Source organism: Centruroides vittatus, unplaced genomic scaffold, assembly GCF_030686945.1.
Source record: "Centruroides vittatus isolate TY-2023 unplaced genomic scaffold, ASM3068694v2 contig_299, whole genome shotgun sequence".
Classification (NCBI taxonomy): Eukaryota; Metazoa; Arthropoda; class Arachnida; order Scorpiones; family Buthidae; genus Centruroides; species Centruroides vittatus.
In genome coordinates this window covers 1957899-1977696 of record NW_027121909.1, presented here as the reverse complement: position 1 = coordinate 1977696, position 19798 = coordinate 1957899, and the positions used below count along the sequence as shown (strand labels likewise).

Genomic DNA, 19798 nt, shown 5'->3' with positions numbered 1-19798 from the left:
CTTCAAAACTTTTAACAGGATCTCCGACAATTTCCCTGAAATTTCCAGGTTTTCCAGGATGAAAAATTGCATTTTTTCCCTGACTGATTAAAACAACTTAAAAACAGTTCACAGTTTATTTGAAGTTATTACCAAATGAAACCCACAGTTCAATTCCCTTTATTATAAAGTATGACTAATTTTATTCATTTTGATTAATCAATTTATGTACTGTTTCTTCAAAATGTGCAGATTGTATATCACATACAGGTTTAACATAACAATTTTATTAAAATATGGAAATTCAAATTGATACTGTCAACCTTATAATGTAAATTCAATATATTTCCCAAATGATGCAATTCACAGTAAGTAAATACCACAAAATAAACAAAATAATCATACTATATTAATTATAGAATAAAATAACACCTTTTTTGCAGTTCTTGCAATTGTTCATTAATGCTCAAACTCTGCAAGCCTAGAATATATCATAAAAATAGCAACGAACAAAACCTTAAAATAAATTCCAGGATATTTTATACTTTAAAAACAAACGTTTTCAATCTGCTCAAGAGATCTTCTTCAGGTTTCTCCAAATTGGAACGCTGAGATGGAACATTTTTAAAAATTATTTGAAAAACATATAAATGAGAATTTTTTTAATGAATATCATATGCCTGGCAATCCTTATACCAAAGGGAGCAATCGAATTAAAACATTACTTGAAGTGATTTAAATTCGATTTATCAATTTAAATTATTTTAATAAAAAAATTTTTGGTGAGTGAATTCTTTAAAAATTCTCATTTATACATAATTTTTAAAAATGTTCCATCTCAGCATTCCAATTTAGAGAAACCCGAAGATCTCGAGAAGATCGAAAACATTTGTTTTTAAAGTATAAAATATCCTGGAATTTATTTTAAGGTTCAGTTCATTGCTATGTTCATTAATGTCCCCAATTTCCTTAATAGTTTCTGCAAAAATCATCATCTTTTTCTTTAGCTCTTTCACCATTTTTGCAGCCAGAAACTTCTTTTTCTTACCTTATTTCTTCCAGTTTAAAAGCTACAATAGCTTACTTGTATCTCTAGGCTGCATTTCAAGTTGCATGGATCAACTGTTTTGATATATCCAACTTCCCCAATCCACCAGCTGACATGACTACTTTATTTCCTTTCCTGTAAACTACAAGTGGTTCTTTTTGGTTTGCCGTTAATCATTCTTAGTTAATGGAAAATCTACATTCCGTATGAGCATTACTAGGGTTTTTCAAACAGGATCTCAGGATCCCAGCTGTTTTTTTAACCTGGGAAATTCTTCTCATTCCAGGAAATTTTTGCTTGTTATGATATCCCACAGATTGCCAATAATCAACATGTATTTTTTACTTGTCAAAACCTGTAATATCTTGAATAATTGTGCCAATGCTGTCTTAATTTTAACTATGTCCAGTAGCTTCAATAACTGCATTATGCCAGGTTGTGCAAATTGGGCAAGGATAGAAATGAGTACAAAGTCTGCAAGTATAAAGTTTTTTTTCATAAATCTGATTATTAGAGCCAAACAACTGCTGAATTATTGGGCTATAAGCTTGATACTGCTATTAAAGCAGCCAAGGTAGACAAATCGAGAATACTTGAGAGCAAAAGAAGTACTGCAACGCATCTTGAAAACAAACTAGAAATCTTCGACACTACGGGTGAAAAAACATGTAACATTTGTCTTCTCTTAAATGCATTAAAGATGATTCCACCCACATCCATTAAATTGGAAAGGGCATTTTCAGTAGCAGGACTTTTCATTATTAAAATAATAACCAGATTGAGTGATCAGAGTATTGACCATCTTTGGTTTTATAAAATCATATAAAAAATGAAAATTACCTTCTAACTTAGAAGTTTTATCTAAGTTCATTTTTTCTTTAAATTTTCAACTCAATTCAAAGGCATTTTTTTAAAGCAGTTTCCAACAAACTAATAAATTTTTTCTATTTGTGAAAATTTCTACATAATTCAAAGGTAATTTAAATATATATTTTACACACCATTATTATTATTATGATTTCGGAGGTTGCGGAATGTATTAAATTACTTTTAAAAATGAAAAATAATTATATCATTCAATTTCAAGATATTTTTTATATTTTAAAATTAATTAATTATATCCTGAATTTCCCGGTATCCCGGAAAACAGTTCACTTTTTTCCTGAAATCCTGGGACAAGCAAAAGACCGGAAAATTGGAAACCCTAAGCATTAACATGGGACACTATTAAAATCATCTTCACAAATGTCTCAAATTCTTTTATTTCATCAAATTGATGTAGTAGATTAAGCCAGAAAGAATCAAACTTGTTATGCTGTCTGGAGTAGTGTTTAATTCCTGGGAATAACAAAATGTCTTTGTATTGCTTAGCAATTTTATCAGCTGAAGAAACATTTATCCAGTTATTAGCCACAAGAGTTTCTAACATATGTAGCAGTTTTTGTGCTTTTATTCTATTCCATACTTAAGCTGAATTTAGGCACAACAGTCTCTTGGCCAATTTGTATTTCAGTGTCAACTTTTCCATCAGTTTGATGGTTACAACTCATAAGCAATTTGCACAGTCATTTCAAAATTCTAATATCTCTGTCAGTTACACCCTTCTTTCTAACTTTTCTAATTGCATCTTTTGTGGAATAACAAAGGTCTACTGTATGTACTATGTACTGTATGTACTACTTTACTCTGCATTGCTGAGATCCACATCAGTAATGGAACTCACAGAATGTTTTAATTTACTACCTGCAATTTACAATCACAGGATTGGAACAGACTTATATTAAAGAAAAAAGTGACAAGAGTCAAGAAATTAGTGACTAGGAAGTAAATTTTTTAAAATTCAAAGTGGATTTTAAAAAAATTCTTAAAAGTGAAAAACATAATATGAAATGTTTTAAAATTTGAATTCAAATGACTTCACATTCTTTTATTTGAAAATTTGTTTTATTTAGTCATATTTTTTTGTTTTAAATATCTATTAAAGAAAAATCAATAAATTTACAAATGTGTAAAAAATGCTCAAATATCTAGTTACACATTTTTAAATATATTCTCTTCTTAATATATGTACTGTTCTCAGGCAGTTTTTATTTGCCTAATGAATATTCATTGAGCAAATAAAAATGTTTGTATGAATTAGATATTTATATATTTAACAGTTCATGACAGTGCTTTGATATTTAAGCATATTTAAGCATTTTCCATTTATTTAGTTGGAGTTATATTAAAAATCAGTTTGTTTTGAAATTATCTTTACAGTAAATAAAATAACAAATAAGAAAGTTTATAAGATAAACTGAATATCTGAAATAATTTATGTAAAAAATTACCTGAGCTAAATCTCCTTGTTCAGTTTCATGACGTTTTGCTGAACACATTAATGTTTCCAAACCCATGAGACGTTCTCCTAAACCTTTAACTTCTTTCATTTGAGAGTTATCTACTGCCTCAAGAGCTTTCTGTATGTCCACATGCAAGTTGTCAAATGTATTCTTATCAATCTAAATTTAAAAATTTTAAAGTAAATTTCTAAAATTCATAAAACTCCAAATCTTTACATATGTATTTCATCATATATTTTAATACATTAGATCTATTATTCTCATTCTAATAAAAAAAATTTTTTTTTATTAACTCTCTAGAGTTAATCAAAATGGAATACTGATAAGCTGAAAACCTACAACATTTATTTTAAGCTATGTAATCAAAAGATTGATATATTTATTAACAACAATTTGAATTTAAGACAGTTATAAGAAATATTTTTTCCATCAAAAGATTCATATAAATATATCTTCTTATTTATACTATTTAATATAAAATATTTTCCTACCTAAGTATTACTCATTATTACTTTTATTCATGATAAAGTATAATGTTTATAAACAATTTTATATAAATGCTGAGATTGCTCTTGGCTACAAAATCAGAGTCAAATTGACTTGGTTAGTCCAAAAAGTCAACTCTTAAAAGTTTGAGTCAAGGTAATTTTTATAATGTTAAAAACAAATGTTTAAAAAAGAAAACACCTATTTTTACTCATCACCTTCAGACTCTTGCTTTGTTGATGCATATTATGCAAATTAAAAATTATTTTTCTTACCATGGCAATTGTTTTTTGGAAAATGAAGTATAAAGAAATATTAAATTCATAAAAAAATCAAAAAGATATATTGTAAAATTGATTTTTATTTTTCAATTTATACAATCTTTTTCATATTTTAAATAGTTTTGTTGTTGCTTTTTTTATATGAAAAAAGCAAAAGAATTAAAACCATCCAATAATTACATGTACAATTTTTCAGCCACTTTGTATCTCTTTCCTCCCTCTATCCCTGTTGTGTACAATAATGTTAAAAAAAAAAAATAGAATTTATTCTTTCATTTATTCCAGGAATAATTATGAGAGTTTTTCTCATTTACTTACAATAAAAATAAAACAAAGGAACTGCTTATATATTAAAAATAAGTTGCATCATATATTTTTGTGTTTCAAATTTAATTTTCTCAGTTGAGAAATCTCATCTCAATTTATTTTTGCTTCACAAAAATACAAATGTGTGTTAACTAAACTATTTGAAAATCTGCATTTTTTTCAAAACAGATTTTTAGACATTTCTTTAAGTACGGTTGAATATAAATGTCTAAAAAGCCTTAGACTAAAAATAAAAATTAACATTATGTTTAAGCAATTTAATGTTAAATAAACCTGAATATTGAATTATAAACTTCACAGATAGCTGTCTGATCTAAATTTCAATTATAAAATCTTCAAAACAAAGATTATGTAAATTATATTATAATCAACTGTTTTTATAAACCATTTTACACAATACTTTTAGAAAATCTGATTGACAGTCAGAAAACTGAGATATTAAAACACAAGGATGACTGTGTTTAAGGCAGAATAAGACCCCCATAAATTTTCATAAGTGATAGGTCTGGTCTCATTGGCTTCACCAGCTAGTTGGTCTAATACAGGCTTGTCTGAATCCATAATGGAAATATTAAGAGCAATCTGCCAAGGATAAATTGCCTCCTGGGAAGACTTTAATGTGAAACTGGTCTCTATTTAGATGTTAAACATATAAAGAAAATCCAGAACTCCTCATAGCCAGCCTATTAGTCAGGCACAAACCCAGAACCAAATATATATATATATATATGATAATATGATAATTAAAACAAAATATCAAATCTATTTTGACCTAAAAATTAAATTAACTTAATTTCCCTAAATTTACATAATTATGCACTTGGAAAAATCTAAAAAAATCATTTATCAGCATTAAAATCTTTACTTATATAATGAAATGTCTTGCATTTATGTAAATTTCAATGAACATATTCAACTATCTATACATCTTTTTTTATAAATATCTTCTTATATTAAAAATGTAATTCAACTTATAATTTATAATACATCAATGCAATATTAACCAAATAATACTTAATAATTCTTCACATTTTAAATTATATGTAAATTATTTCACTAATTTATAAAAACAATTTGTATTCATTTACTCAAACTAAAATATTGATTTTAAAAACTTTAAAGTATAAAGGATATTTAAAATTCTTTTTCTGATTAAAAAAACTTTTTGCAATTGATTAACTGTCTAAATGAAAAATTCAGAAAATATACAATACAGAGGGTAATCTGCTAATTGTGACTCACTTTTTTGCTTAGTTCCTTTCATGAAGCAGCGTCAATGAATTGTCTTTATCTGCTGGACGTGTTCTCCATCTTATTGGCTCACAGTGTCACAGACGATTCCACAATTTGAAGACCTTCTTGCAAGTTTCAACCAATACCGATGACTACTCCTGTTGAATTACTTTCCAATGACCATCTAATGTAGTAGACTTACAAAGAAATCACATTGCTTCAGAAAGCCAAATCCAAAGAAATCCTTAGAGCTGATGTCAGGTGCTTTGGTGGGTATGTCCTCTGCAGGAATGTAGTTTGGTCCACCACTGGCCTTCAATTTCTGGAGATAAGCAATTATATAGCTAGCTGTGTGACCAGATGCTTTGTCATGGTGAAGACTCACTTTGGCTTCTTCTCCAGGATGCAGATTTGGAATCTCACGTTTCAATTATGGTTTCAAAATGTTCTCCATATAGTAATTAGCATTAACTTTCACAGTTTTTGACACACTGATAAGAGTAAGTGTTCCCCAGCTCATCATTCCTCCAACAATCATAAATCCTTCAGGCCATCTTTCATGACATTTGACAAGCCATTCTTCTGGCACTTCCTGTCCAGGCTGCAAATACAGAATTTTTCGAGTTTTATTGCAGTAATCAAGGTATATACACACTTCATCTAGGGTGACCATGTACTCGCTTTTTCCTCCAGCCAGATGCCTCTCATAGAGCTTCTTTGCATTAGTCTTTCAGTTCTGCTTGTGCACAGATGTGAGGCATTTTCCTTGGTAGCTGCTTGCAGATCTTCATGTATAATGGTGTTAACTGTGAACTGAGATATACCCAGACGTTTTGCTATTGTCCTCTGGCTAAGTAGATTTTTTTTTCTAATCATTTTCTTAACTTTCCTTATCTTATCCTTACTCCAAGATTTGTGAGCTCTTGGAAATACTGGGTGTAACTCACTTATTGCTTTTTCATTTTGTTACCAAGAACTCCTGATAACTGTAGACTGGGAACTTCAATTCCATTCTTCTTGACAGCTTTTACAACAGTGCAGGATGGAAGACCTTCTTTGGAAAGAAGCTTAATGTACAGGTCAACTTCGCTCACAACAGCTGTCTGTCTCCCTTTTTAAACAATCAAACTCAAACATTCTCAGAATGCAAAGAAAAGTGAAATTTACCAGTCTTCAAAATTTATTTACATTTGACAAGTAGAATGAAAAATATCTGATCATGAATTTGAATCACAATTAGCAAATTACCCTCTGTATAGTCTATTTGAGATTGCATCTGTTCAATCAAACTCCCACGTGATCACATAAAAGAATGTTATATTCCCAAAGGTTAGAAAAACATTGCTTTATTATAATGATACAAATGATTGCAGTAAAAACAACTGAATTTCAATAGAAATAATTTCAAAATAATTTTAATATTTATATAATATTTAATTTAGTTTCATTTCAAAATTGACATATTCAGTATTAATCTGTAAACAAATTTATGATGATAAACAAAAAAATGGATCTATTTTTATGCAAGAATCAAGAAAATATGCAAAAATTTTGCATTGATTTCCAATATAAATCTCCTCCTTTTAACATTTCTTATAATAAATCACAAACTTACTAATAATGTTTAAGAACATCTTCACTTATTTAATAAGCTATTAATGCATTATTTATTGTTTAAGAATGTGTCATCTGCATCACACCTTTGAATTTTTCCATTTATTCATAATTTCATCTTTGACTAGAACATTTTACTCTCTATTATATTAACATTGTTTTATAAATTTGAGAGTAATTCACTGACTTTTATTAAAAATATTTTTAAAAATTTAAAAAAAAATGCTTTTTTATTCACATAAATGCACTAAAAGGTAAAAAATAAATTTTTTTTTTCAACTTTCACAGTATTTTTGGTATTATGTGATCAAAAATAAAAGTATGAGGGTTGATCATGGGAAAGCCATAAAAATTGTTAGAAAGTATAACTAAGAATATTTCTAAACATGATTGCCTCATGCTTTTATTTTTGGTCACATAATACCAAGAATACTGTGAATGCTGAAAAAAATTTGTTTTTACTTTTTTAGTGCATTTATGTGAATAAAAAACATTTCTTTAAAATTTTTTAAATATATTTTTTATTTTCTACTTTTTTAGTTTTATATGTAATGCTGAATTACTAAAAGATTTTTTGGTTTAGCATTTAATTTAATTTACATTAAGCTTTATGAGATTTCATTGATTTTTTGCTAAAATTGTTTGCAAACTCTAAAAAAATATATACTGTAACCAGGAATATGTATGCAAAGTTTCAAATAGATCAGAAATTGAGAAGTGGGTGAAATTGAGTTACAAGATTTTATCTAGATAGACAAACTAAAAATCAGAGTAAGTTAATAAAAAGTGTACAAAATAAAAAACTGAACATGTAAAAATTGTTTTAAAAAACTGCAGTAGATATTCATCAATGGAAAGTGAAATTTAACTAGAAAATGAAATCAAGATAATTGATCTTGACTGTATTTAGTGTGATCTTGACAATCAACTAACAAAAAAACATTTAAATTTATCAAACTATGATAGGAATAATGCTTTACTTTATTACTTTTTATAAATAAATTTACTTTACTTTTGATTCAATATTTTTTAATTACACAAAAAAAATAAATATACCTTATTCAATCCATTTATACAATGATCAGTTATTTGTTCCAAACTGCTCTGGTTATCCTGCAAAAATATTTAAACATTTTATAAGTACATATTTTAATCTCTTAATAATAATAGAATTATAAAAAAGAAAATTATCTGCTAAATTCACACACATATATATATAGTTATTTTCTCTATGTAAGTAAAATAATAATAAACTATTGAAAAATATGATTAAAATCTATAAATATTTATCTTTATCATATTTCATTTAAATGTCTTATGTTTTAAAATGTTGTTTCATGTACTATAATATACAATTTTCATCAAAAATGACAACTTTAAATAATTTTGAATGAGCAAAAATAAAATTTAAGCATGATGTAAACATGTAAGAATAGAGGCCAAAGTCTTAACTATTTTCCATAACACCAAATGTTTGGTATCCAATAGTAATGGAAGGCTTACATTGCATATTCAAAGTCATACAACATGTAAATTTATTAGTTGTTAGTATCTTATGCACAGTACATGCAGTTCAATGTTCAAATATGCAATGTAAGCTTTTCTGTTGATATTAGATACTGAACCTTATAAATTTTAGCTCTTTCACAATCTGCAGCATTTCAAATGATTCAAGTTATTTCCAAAAACTAAGAATCAACTACAAAGCAGAAAAATGTAGAAACTCCTGTATGAGTACTGATCAAAGTTAAACACTGATGACTGAGACAAAGAAAAACAGATCATCCAAAAATACTGCAGTCACAATCAATGAACTTATGTTGATATGTTGAATGTTATGAAGTAATGTTCATATAATTTTGTATGATTAGAAACTTAAGAAACGTATTTGTTCTGGATGGGTTCTTTGGCTTTTGATGCCTGAACAGAAGCACATTCAGATGAAAGTTTGTCAAAAGCTGCAACGTTTGGCAACCAATCTACATGATGCAATTTTACAGTTGTCACTAGTGCAAACAGATCACTACCATCTCCCATTCTAAAAAAAAGAAAACTTACTGTGTCAGCTTATAAAGCAATAATCATCAACATCTTTGGTTGTTAGGGAACAATGTACCAATATGTTGTGACATCACATTAAATCATTAGATAGTATTATCCAACAGTGTTGAATAACATCCATAGAAAACTTCCCAACTTCTGCACTAATGTACATTTTCAATTCATGTTGCTAAAATAGTTAGAGTTTTTGTCAAAAACATCACATTTCTCCCATATTCATCACACAGCCCAGATTTAACACAATGACTTTCTCCTATTTCAGCACTAAAGATGAAGTTACAGGAATGCATTCCTCATCCATAATAGCAGTGGTCAAACCATCAGAATTAATTCTGATGAACATCTCAAAGGATAGGTTACTATGTATCTTCAAGGACAGGCAGAAGCAATAGCAGTTCTATTGATTACGCCAATTTATTTGTGGTTTTTTAAAAATTTTTTCTGCCCTGTGAACACTAAGAGAAGCCAGTTCATTTATGGAAAAACTGAAAAAGACCACAGTTCATTTACTCCAGAATGATTATCATTTGAAGTAGTCCTGATCAAAATTTCCTCACATGAGGGGGAATTCTGATCAAAATTTTTGGGCATGCTGAAAGTTATAATATTATCAGGTCAGTCCATAAGTTCATGCGTATTTTTATCTACAAAAAAAAGCAGCAAAAAATTTTAATTAAATTTTATTTCAATCTATAATGTATTCACCATTATTTTGTACAATTTTTTGCCATCTTTATGGTGGCTTTTTAATCCCATCTTCGTAAAATGATTTCGGTTTTGAATCAAAATATTCAGAAATAGCCTTTTTTACATTGTTCTCATCCTCAAAAGTTTTCCCTTTTAAAAAATTCTGCAAACTGCGAAAAAGATGATAATCACTGGGAGCAATATCTGTCGAATATGGTGGATGAGGTAAAATTTCCCAGTTGTAGCTTTCGAGTTTCTGTACAGTTATTTTTGCAGCGTGTGGTCTGGCATTGTTATGCTGCGAGAGAACCTGCTTTCTGTTCACTAATGACGGTTGATTTTTTTTCAATTTTTCATTTAAATGCTCTAATTGCTCACAATACATTTGAGCTGTAATTGTTTGATTAGGTTCTAACAGCTCAAAGTGAATTACACCTGACATATCCCACCAAACAGACAAAAGAATTTTTTTTTTGGATGCAACCCACCTTTTGCAGTCGATTTTGGCTGCTTGTCACAATCCATCCATGATCTTTTTCTCGTCACATTATTACAGAGGATCCATTTTTCGTCTCCAGTAACCAGCCTACCAAGAAAAGGTTCTAAAGCAATACGGGATAAAAGAGACATGCAAATGTTTACATGTTGTTGTCAGTTAGCTATTGGCAGTTCGTGTGGTATCCATTTTCCTAGCTTTGAAACTTTTCCGATTTGTTGTAGGTGTCTATGAACAATTCCGTGGGATGAATTTAAACGTTCCACAATTTCATCAACTGTTAAAGATGGTTCTGCTTCGACTAGTGCAGAGAGAGCATCGTCGTCAAAGTCGACGGGTCTTCCAGTACGAGCCTTATCCTCCACACTAAAATCATTGTTTCTAAATCTTTCAAACCACTTCTGTGCAGTCCTTGCACTAATTACAATTTGATTATGTACAGTATTTATTTTTTTGGCTGCATTTGTAGCATTCTCACCACTTAAAAATAAAAAGCATAAAACATGTCTTTTATATTCATCGGTTACTTCCATTTTAACGAAAATAAACAACAGAAATGTTCACAATTCTGAACAGTATTATATGAATGAGATCCAATTTAACACTTCAGTGTAGAAATTATCACATTAGACTGACATTTTTAACAGCAAAACAAGATCTTTCTCAAGGTCATAAAAATACACATGAACTTATGAACTGACCTGATAATAATAGGCCTATCTCTAGCAGTAAACAATAGGCAAAATTGTTATTTGGTGTGAATAAAAAAGTATGGACTATTATAAAGCCCATTTTATCTACACATGAAATATATTATAATGATAAAGTATTAAAAATTTATGATAATAATTCAATTTTTATGGGCCCTTGACACTGGAGGCCCAGGGCTTTAGCCCTATTAGACCCTATGTAAATCTGCCCTTGTACACAATACATGTATGCTGACGGGGTACCACAAGCTTTCCATACAATCTGGCCATGTTAAATGCTTCAAATGACGTCATGCACACACACTTGTTTGCTGTAGAAAACCTCCATATGAGCAAGCAATTGAGTGCCTGCAAGCATCGCACTGACTTAAAACAGCTAGCTGCCAATGTAAAAGGAAACACAAATGATAAAAAAGTTTAAACGTTAGAATAAATTATTATTGGCATATTTGTTCTCATATAAAAAAGATATTGACAGTCAAAACTTTCTCTTAAGCAAGCAGTGCATGCTAAGCAAGCCCAGTGAATTCACCCTTGGAAAACATCAATCTCAATTTGTTCTGGCTCACTCTTGCATTCAGATTTAGCATTCATTTTTCCTGTTTAGTGCAATCATATAACCATCTGAAGCACTAAATACCCAAAACATTACAACTAAATATAGTGTTCAACTGTGACAAAGGAACTTTTATTCTTAGTGGTAAAAATAAAAAATAAATTTTATTTTTATCACTAAGAATAAAAGTTCCTAAAAATAAAAAGTAAATTATATTTTTACCACTAAATTTTATTTTTATCACTAAGAAAAGCTGATAAACCCACCAAACTATGACATTATAAATGATTTGCTATATGTTCTTATTTAGTTAATAGTTATAGTAATTCAATTCAATTAATTTGTGATTATTAATATCACTTCTAATTCCTCCAACAGACATTTTATCCAAGTTCAATTAAATCTAATTGTTTTGCTTCTATTCATTTTTATATTTTCCAAATTTATGAATTTTTTTAAAATTTTTACATTAATAAATTAACTTGCATGTAAAATTGAAGTTATAATGAAAATTGTACAAAGAACAAAGATTTTACTTCATCCTTTCTATTATCAATAAGTCAAGAATAAAAGTTCTAAAATGCAACCATCAAGAAACTGATTTTGTAACTTTTCATTAAGTATCATTATCAAAATATCTACTTTTGGAAACTTTTCAATTGAAGTTCATTTAGGACATAAAATCCTAAACATGAAAGAATGTGAATTTTGCTGTAAGAGATTGTCATTATGTTTTCATACATGAGTGATTTTCTATTGCTGCATATGCAGCCACATAAGTGTTTACCAAGAACTACTGGACAAGAATTTATAATAAAATAACTATATATGAAATTTATCTAAATAAATTCAATTTGAAGATGACATTATTTTGATTGTAAAGACTTTTTCAATGAGCTTAATATATTTTTAAAATAGCATTGATGGTTTTAATAACCTTCCTCAAAACTATTTGGTCTTTTATTTATTTTTCCTTCAATCTCTTTTCTCTAATACTCTTCTTTTTCTCTGTTTCCCATCAATTTCCACTGCCATACTCTTCCTTTACATATAGTTTTCTTTCTTTCCTCATAATGTGCCTGAACTATCTCAATCTTGTCTCCTGAATTTTCCCAGCCAAGTCTATCACCTTTACTATCCCAATTTAAATGTTCATTCTAATCTGGTTCATCCTTGTTACTTTAACATTATTACATATAACTCTCTCATATGTAATAATGTTAGTTTGATTTCAAAGAATCAAAAGAATTAAATGAGATCATATAAACAAACAAAGAAACTGAAAAGATAGGTCTTAAAATAAATATAAATAAAACATAATATTGTTTAATAAAAATACACTGAATTACATATCAATTAACTATGAACCAGCAAAAAATAGAAGAAATCAAGTCATAAAAAATTGGGAGAACAAATTATAAATCACTGTAAATTAGATATGGATATGTCATCAAAAAATAATAGCAGAATGGCAAATATTTAATAATAATAAACTCAGTTTTAAGAGTAATATACCTCTCTTATATTCAATAATGAAATTTAAGACAATACAAACAATATTTCAGTCCTTTTTCCTATTTATATACTTTTATTCCAATCCAGAACCACAAACAACAGGTGACTTGAAGTAAAACTTCTAAAAATAACAAACAAAATACAATCAAATGATTTACACACAATTAAAAATGATCTCAATATCGACCTGTTTATGTAGGCTATGATGTCTACAAACATTAAAAATCATTAAAAGACCTTCACAACAGCATCCATGTTATATAATTGCATTTAAGCTGAGTATCCTCTGGCAGATTTTCAGGCAGCACATAAAGTATTTACATAATTGTACATATTAGCCCAAGATTATTTTAGTTATATTCAATAATGAAATTTAAGACAATACAAACAATGCTTGAGTCCTTTTTCCTATTGTGGTTCCTAAATTGGAATAAAAGAATATAAATAGTAAAAAGGACTCAAACATGGTTTGTATTGTCTTAAATTTCAATTATTGAATATAACTAAAATAATCCTGGACTAATATGTACAATATACCTCTCTGCTTAAAAAAATTTTTTCAACATCTGTTTGTCATTATAAAACTTATCATCATTGGACAGAGCTCCAGGTAGCATAACTGGTAATACTTTCTACACAGAAAGCAGATGTTGCGAGTTCAATTATTTTCTTCCAAAATATTCTAAATTAAAATTATTAATTTATCTCTAATTATTAAAGTTATTAAGAGATGCTTACCTCTACTCAAATTGATTTATATCTAATTATTTAATAGCCTTAAAATAGTCTGATAATAATTCAGCAGTTTGTTCAGAATTTTTAAAAGTATTGTTGTTGGTTGTTTATATTTGTTAAAACCATGTTTCATCATTCACATAAAGCAACAAAACATGGATTATAATGAAAAGGTTGCATGGATAAAACAGATTCGTGAATGAAATCATAAAACTAGATAAAAAGACTGATACCTAAATAAAATAAACTGGAATTACAGACATAACAGAAAAAAGTCATGAAAAACTATTGGAATTGGACTAGATATATGATGCATCTTACAGACAATCATGGATTAAAAGATTAACAATTGAATGTTAAAAAATTTGGAGAAGCCCAGGAAAACTGAGAAAAAGATGGCATGACAAATTGCAATTTTGAATATGTGGAACAAAAGAGCATCTAACAGTAAACAATGACAAAATGACAAAAATGTAAAGAGTGGATTAACATAGACTAGAATGAATAAATGAATGATTAAAGTAAAATATTACTTTAGTCACTAACATATTGCTTCATCTTATGCAACTGAAATAAAAAAGTCAAATTTAATTTTACTGAATATGCATTTTTATCAAATGGACAATATTTTTTCAGTTTTGATATTTGATTAATTTAGATTGTTATTTATAGTTGTACTTAAAAAAATCTCTAATTTTGTATTTATTTTCAATCACTTACAAAAAACAAAAAAAAAAATGCATGCTAATTTGTTCACCTAAATTATCTTTTCCAAAAATTTGAATTTCTTCATATAGTAAAAATCTGATAAAAATGCAGAATTTGAAAATAATGTCAAATAATATGTGACTAAAATAAATCATTACTATTTTTAAAGCTATAAATTTATTTTTAAATTTCTTATACTACTCACTTTTGAGCTAATCCACTGTAATAAACTAATTCCCTCACCACTTCCTAAATGTGTTTCAGCTTGCTTCCTAAGCAAAACTGGTAGGACAGGTATTTTAGATAGAGTGCTAATGTCATGACTGAAACTAAAATTGTAAAAATTAATGCAGAATATTTTTATTTTAAAATCATAATTTAATTACATAAATTTCCTATTAATTTAAATTAAAAGTAGTTTCTATTTTTTAAGAATATAATAAATGTATAAAATGTGTTTAATAAAATTTAATTGTGGATTAATAAAGTTACAAAATAATATACCATATTTTCATGCAAATAACCTATAAAAGCATTTAAACCATAAATTTTAAAAAATTACTAAACTGAAGTAATATCTTCACATAACCCACGCTAGTGAAACATGGCACTTATACATTTTAAGAGAAACCATCTCAAACATTCCATTTTTGCCCTATTTCTTCCATTTCACTTTAATTGGTAGTTCATGGTAAACATAGTTATAAAATAAATGAAATAGAAAAACTGGAATTATTGAAATCTGATCAGCTTTCAAAGTACAAATTCAAATTTTTATATATCAACCAGTAACAGCTTTGCTGAATTAAAACTTATTCTATTCAATAGGAAAAAAAATATATATAAGAGTCTAATAACATCAATTAAAGTGCAGATTTCCATACAGAAAATGAACAGTGGAGGAATAAAAACAACTTAACTATTGTATAGACCTTTGGTGTATTAGAAAAATCCTAATGACAGACACATACATATACTTGCAGCAAACACAAGAGTTTTCATATTTTCTACATTCTCTTTGTAATTTTGAGCAAGGAAAAGCTGTTTAAATACATAGTGTCAAAAAGTTTCTGTGCAGTGAGAAAATTGTAATGAAATTAAAGTTATATATATGGCATTACATACAAAATCTTATAAGTTGTAAATCCTATGTTTCCTCTTTGCAATAGATGGCATTACTGCTTGCTCTCAGATTTAATTTTTGGACTACACTTTTTGGAAGATAACTTTGTGATTCCATAATCTCCCATGGAATTTGGCCTGCTAGGACTCTGGACCTCATTCTCCTGGATTTTGGAACCTCTTGGTGAAATTTTCAATATTTGCTGTAGGTGAAACTATATCATCATATGTAAAATTTCATTTTTATTAAAACTTTGCTTAAACCTTTTCCACTGCACAGTAATTTTTCAGACACCCTTATTTCATAATAAATTGTGTATTGAAAACTGGCTGATAAACAACCACATCACATAAGCTGCATCTAATTTCAAATAGATTTTTACGGGTAAGCCACACATTATCAACATGAAAATATAGTACCAGTTAAACAATCTGACTTATTATTTTGCATTTACCTTTTCAAAAGTTCCACATAATAGTTTCTTGATTCCAAATATTGAAGAAAATTTGATTCGAAATGTGCTACTTTATTCTTGAAGGAACTAAAAAAAATACAAATATAATTATACATAATGCTTATAATAATTGCATAAAAAATTATTTACTGTGATACTGTAATGAATTTCTATAATTATGTGTGTATATATATATTGTATTTCCTCAATTCTGACACCTTTTAACTAATTTTTACTTGTTTAAAGTAGAGATTTTACTAGTTGCTGCTTTCAATCAAGGCCATCTTACATATAAAGCCCAAAACAATAATTAGCAGTCATCAAGAGTAGGCCATTATGCATCAATAATAAATATTTTTACTTTACACTCAACGGTCACATCAATCCAAATAAGTTTTGCTGGTAGCATGCATTTAATTTAAACTCCTTTTAACATCTAAAATGTCTTCAAGACAACATTATAATGAAGCTAAAAATCCATAAGTTACTGAAGCAAACAGATTTTAAAAAAAAAATCAATATGTACTCCTAGGAAAAGAGTTTCCCTTTTGGAAATTTTGGAAAACATATTTTGAAAAAAATTTTAATAAAACAAAGGTAGATAAATGACCAGAAATGGATAACAAAACAGATGTATTAATGTCTGTTTTGTTATCCATCTATTTACATATTTAACCTAAAAGAAAAGTTAACAGAGTGGATAATAAAATAGACATTTGTAAGTGTTTTGTTATACCATCTGTTTGTGCACTACTAAAATAGTAGAAAATGACTATGCATAGCACCCTTACAAATCAAATTTAATGAATAACAAAGTTGACTTTACAGAGCCTCCTTTGTATTATGATGAACTTTCTATACTTAAGTGAAAGGGAAAATAAACAAATTTATACTTGATGTTTATTAATAATTATTATTATTGATTATCATTGATTTTTATTAATAAATATCTTCTGAAGAGAGAATATGTAAGAAAAAACAAAATTAGCAGAAAAGCTTTCCTGAGGAAATTTATATTGGATCATATGCTAACATTGATAAAACAAAAAAAAAACATTATTTAAGAATGTTAAAAAAAGAAATTTAATAGCACCTGAAGAGCAAAACAAGTATTTAGAAGATATAAAAATTTTGAATAAACAAATCAGGAAGAATATTTGGACTGAGGAGAATTATTATAGACTCTTGTTTTCTAACATTGATTCTCCTCCTGATTTCTGGAAAAAGGATTAAAACTTTACCTTCTGAGGTAATCAAGACAAAGGATAAAACTAAAATAAATCAATTAAACCAAAATGGGAAGACTATTGATGATGAGCACACACTCTGTAACATCTTTGCTGATCATTATACATCTATGAATGGTTTCATTCCCAACGTTCACAGCAGTGTTAACTTAAAGCAACATACAGAAAATTCCAGTATATCCAATACTTTCTTTTTGGAAAACTCAAGTCCTTCAGAAGTCTATAATATTATAATGAGCTTGAAGAATAGTTCTCAGGACATTGATTTTTTAAGTATTGAAATTTTAAAATATATATCAGATATCTTAGCTCAACCATTGTTGTACCTGATAAATAAATCTTTTGAAAATGGTATTTTCCCAGAAAAGTTAAATCAAAACCTTGTATTACCATTATATAAAGATAAAGGATCTAAGTGTGATATTGAAAATTACTATCTAATTATAATAGTCTCTATTCTAACAAAAATTTTCGAAAAAATATTCTACAAAAGATTTTCTACTTTTATAAATGTCATCAATACACTTATAAACGAGGATTTTCAACGGAAGACACATTAATGCATTTAAAACAATCAATCATGTTACAACTAGATAAATCAAATATAGTAGTTTTAGTCTTCATAGACCTCTCAAAAGCATTCGACAGCCTGGATCTAGAACTTTTAGATTTAAAACTGCAAAATGTTGGTTTAAGAGGAATTCCTTTCAAATGGTAAAGTCACATCTGTCAAACAGAAATTATTACATTAAAATTGAACATGCTATCTCCAGTTTGTTTAAACCAAACAAGGGAATTCCTCAAGATTCCATTTTAGGTCCTCTGCTTTTTAACATATATATTAATGATCTGTTTAATTATATACCAGATGATAACATTATCATGTATGCTGATGATATAGTGATAATTTTTTCTCATACGGAAGCTCAAATTCTTCAAGAGAATTTAAACCAACATTCTAAAAAAATTAAATATTTATATGGAAATAAACAGGCTAGTAATTAACAATAGCAAGACAAAATTCCTCTGCTTTGCTAATAGAAACAAAAAAGTTAATCTTGATCACCTAAAAATTGAAATAAATGAAAATAAAATTGAAAGAATAAATGTTATAAAGTACCTAGATATAAAAATAGATGACAATCTTCATTGGAATAAGCAAATAGATGACATTGCCTTGTCTTTAGCTAAGTACATTGGGATAAATAAAAGAATTCAAAGCTTTTTAAGTTTATCACAGTTGAAGCAATTATATCACACATGCATGGAATCTAAAATAAGACATGGAATATCAGTTTAGGAAACCGCATCCTTATACATAATTAACAAACTCCGGGTAGTACAAAATTGTTTCATTCATTCAATTCATAATCTACATTTCAAGGAATTGGTATCGGAACTTTACCATACTAACAAAATTGATAGACTATGCGAAATTTACATAAAACAAGTCCTGCTGGAGAGGTATAAATTTAAAAAGGGTAATAAAGAAAACAGTTGTCTCGGGAACAAGATAAGTGAACATCAAAATGTATCGACACAAGATACTTGTAGGACCTATGGATATCATCAAACTTATGGTGGGAAAATCTGCACCAATTTTTCAGACAATCTCCTATTGGAATAGATTAAATAATGACTTAAGAGAGGTATCAAGTTACAAAATCTACAAAAAAAAGAAAAAATGTAAATATATTTATTTTGTTTGTGCAAAATAAAAAAAAAATTTTAGATGATACAATAGCCATGATTATTTTTTAAAAACATGTAATTTTCATTAGGCTTAATCTTGACAAAAATTTAATATGGTGCCACATGCAACGGAGAAAAATTTCAACATCGAATAGGTTAAATGACATTTTGTTCTATTTCACAGCAACTAGTTAGCTTCCATTCTATTGAAAAATTTACAGCATATTTATTCAGCCAATGTTGTTGGAACATAATTCATATTCAATGGCTCAATAGAAAGTGCAATTCATAATCAAAATGAATTAAATTCTATAAATGAGAACCAAAAGAAAAAATATATATTTATCATATATGTCAGGTAGGTCAAAATCCAACTGATTTGCAATTCATTATATGTATGGAATTACAGTAGACTGTCAATTATCAGAAAATTAATTACTTAAAATGAACTTCAGATAATACTAATTCCAGAAATGACAAAGTTTTTATTAATAACATTCATCA

The 19798-nt window shown here is 27.8% G+C and overlaps 1 protein-coding gene across 3 annotated transcripts in view; it reads right to left on the bottom strand.

Moving 5' to 3' along the window:
- Atg17 (autophagy-related 17) overlaps window positions 1-19798 on the bottom strand; it is a 114811-nt gene that overhangs the window by 67211 nt on the left and 27802 nt on the right. For all 3 annotated transcript variants that reach the window (XM_067267231.1, XM_067267230.1, XM_067267232.1), the window contains 4 exons: window positions 16356-16442; window positions 14984-15107; window positions 8367-8423; window positions 3358-3528 (listed from right to left, as the gene is read on the bottom strand). In XM_067267231.1, the coding sequence (XP_067123332.1) occupies window positions 3358-3528; window positions 8367-8423; window positions 14984-15107; window positions 16356-16442 (439 nt within the window). The remainder of the gene's footprint in view (window positions 1-3357; window positions 3529-8366; window positions 8424-14983; window positions 15108-16355; window positions 16443-19798) is intronic.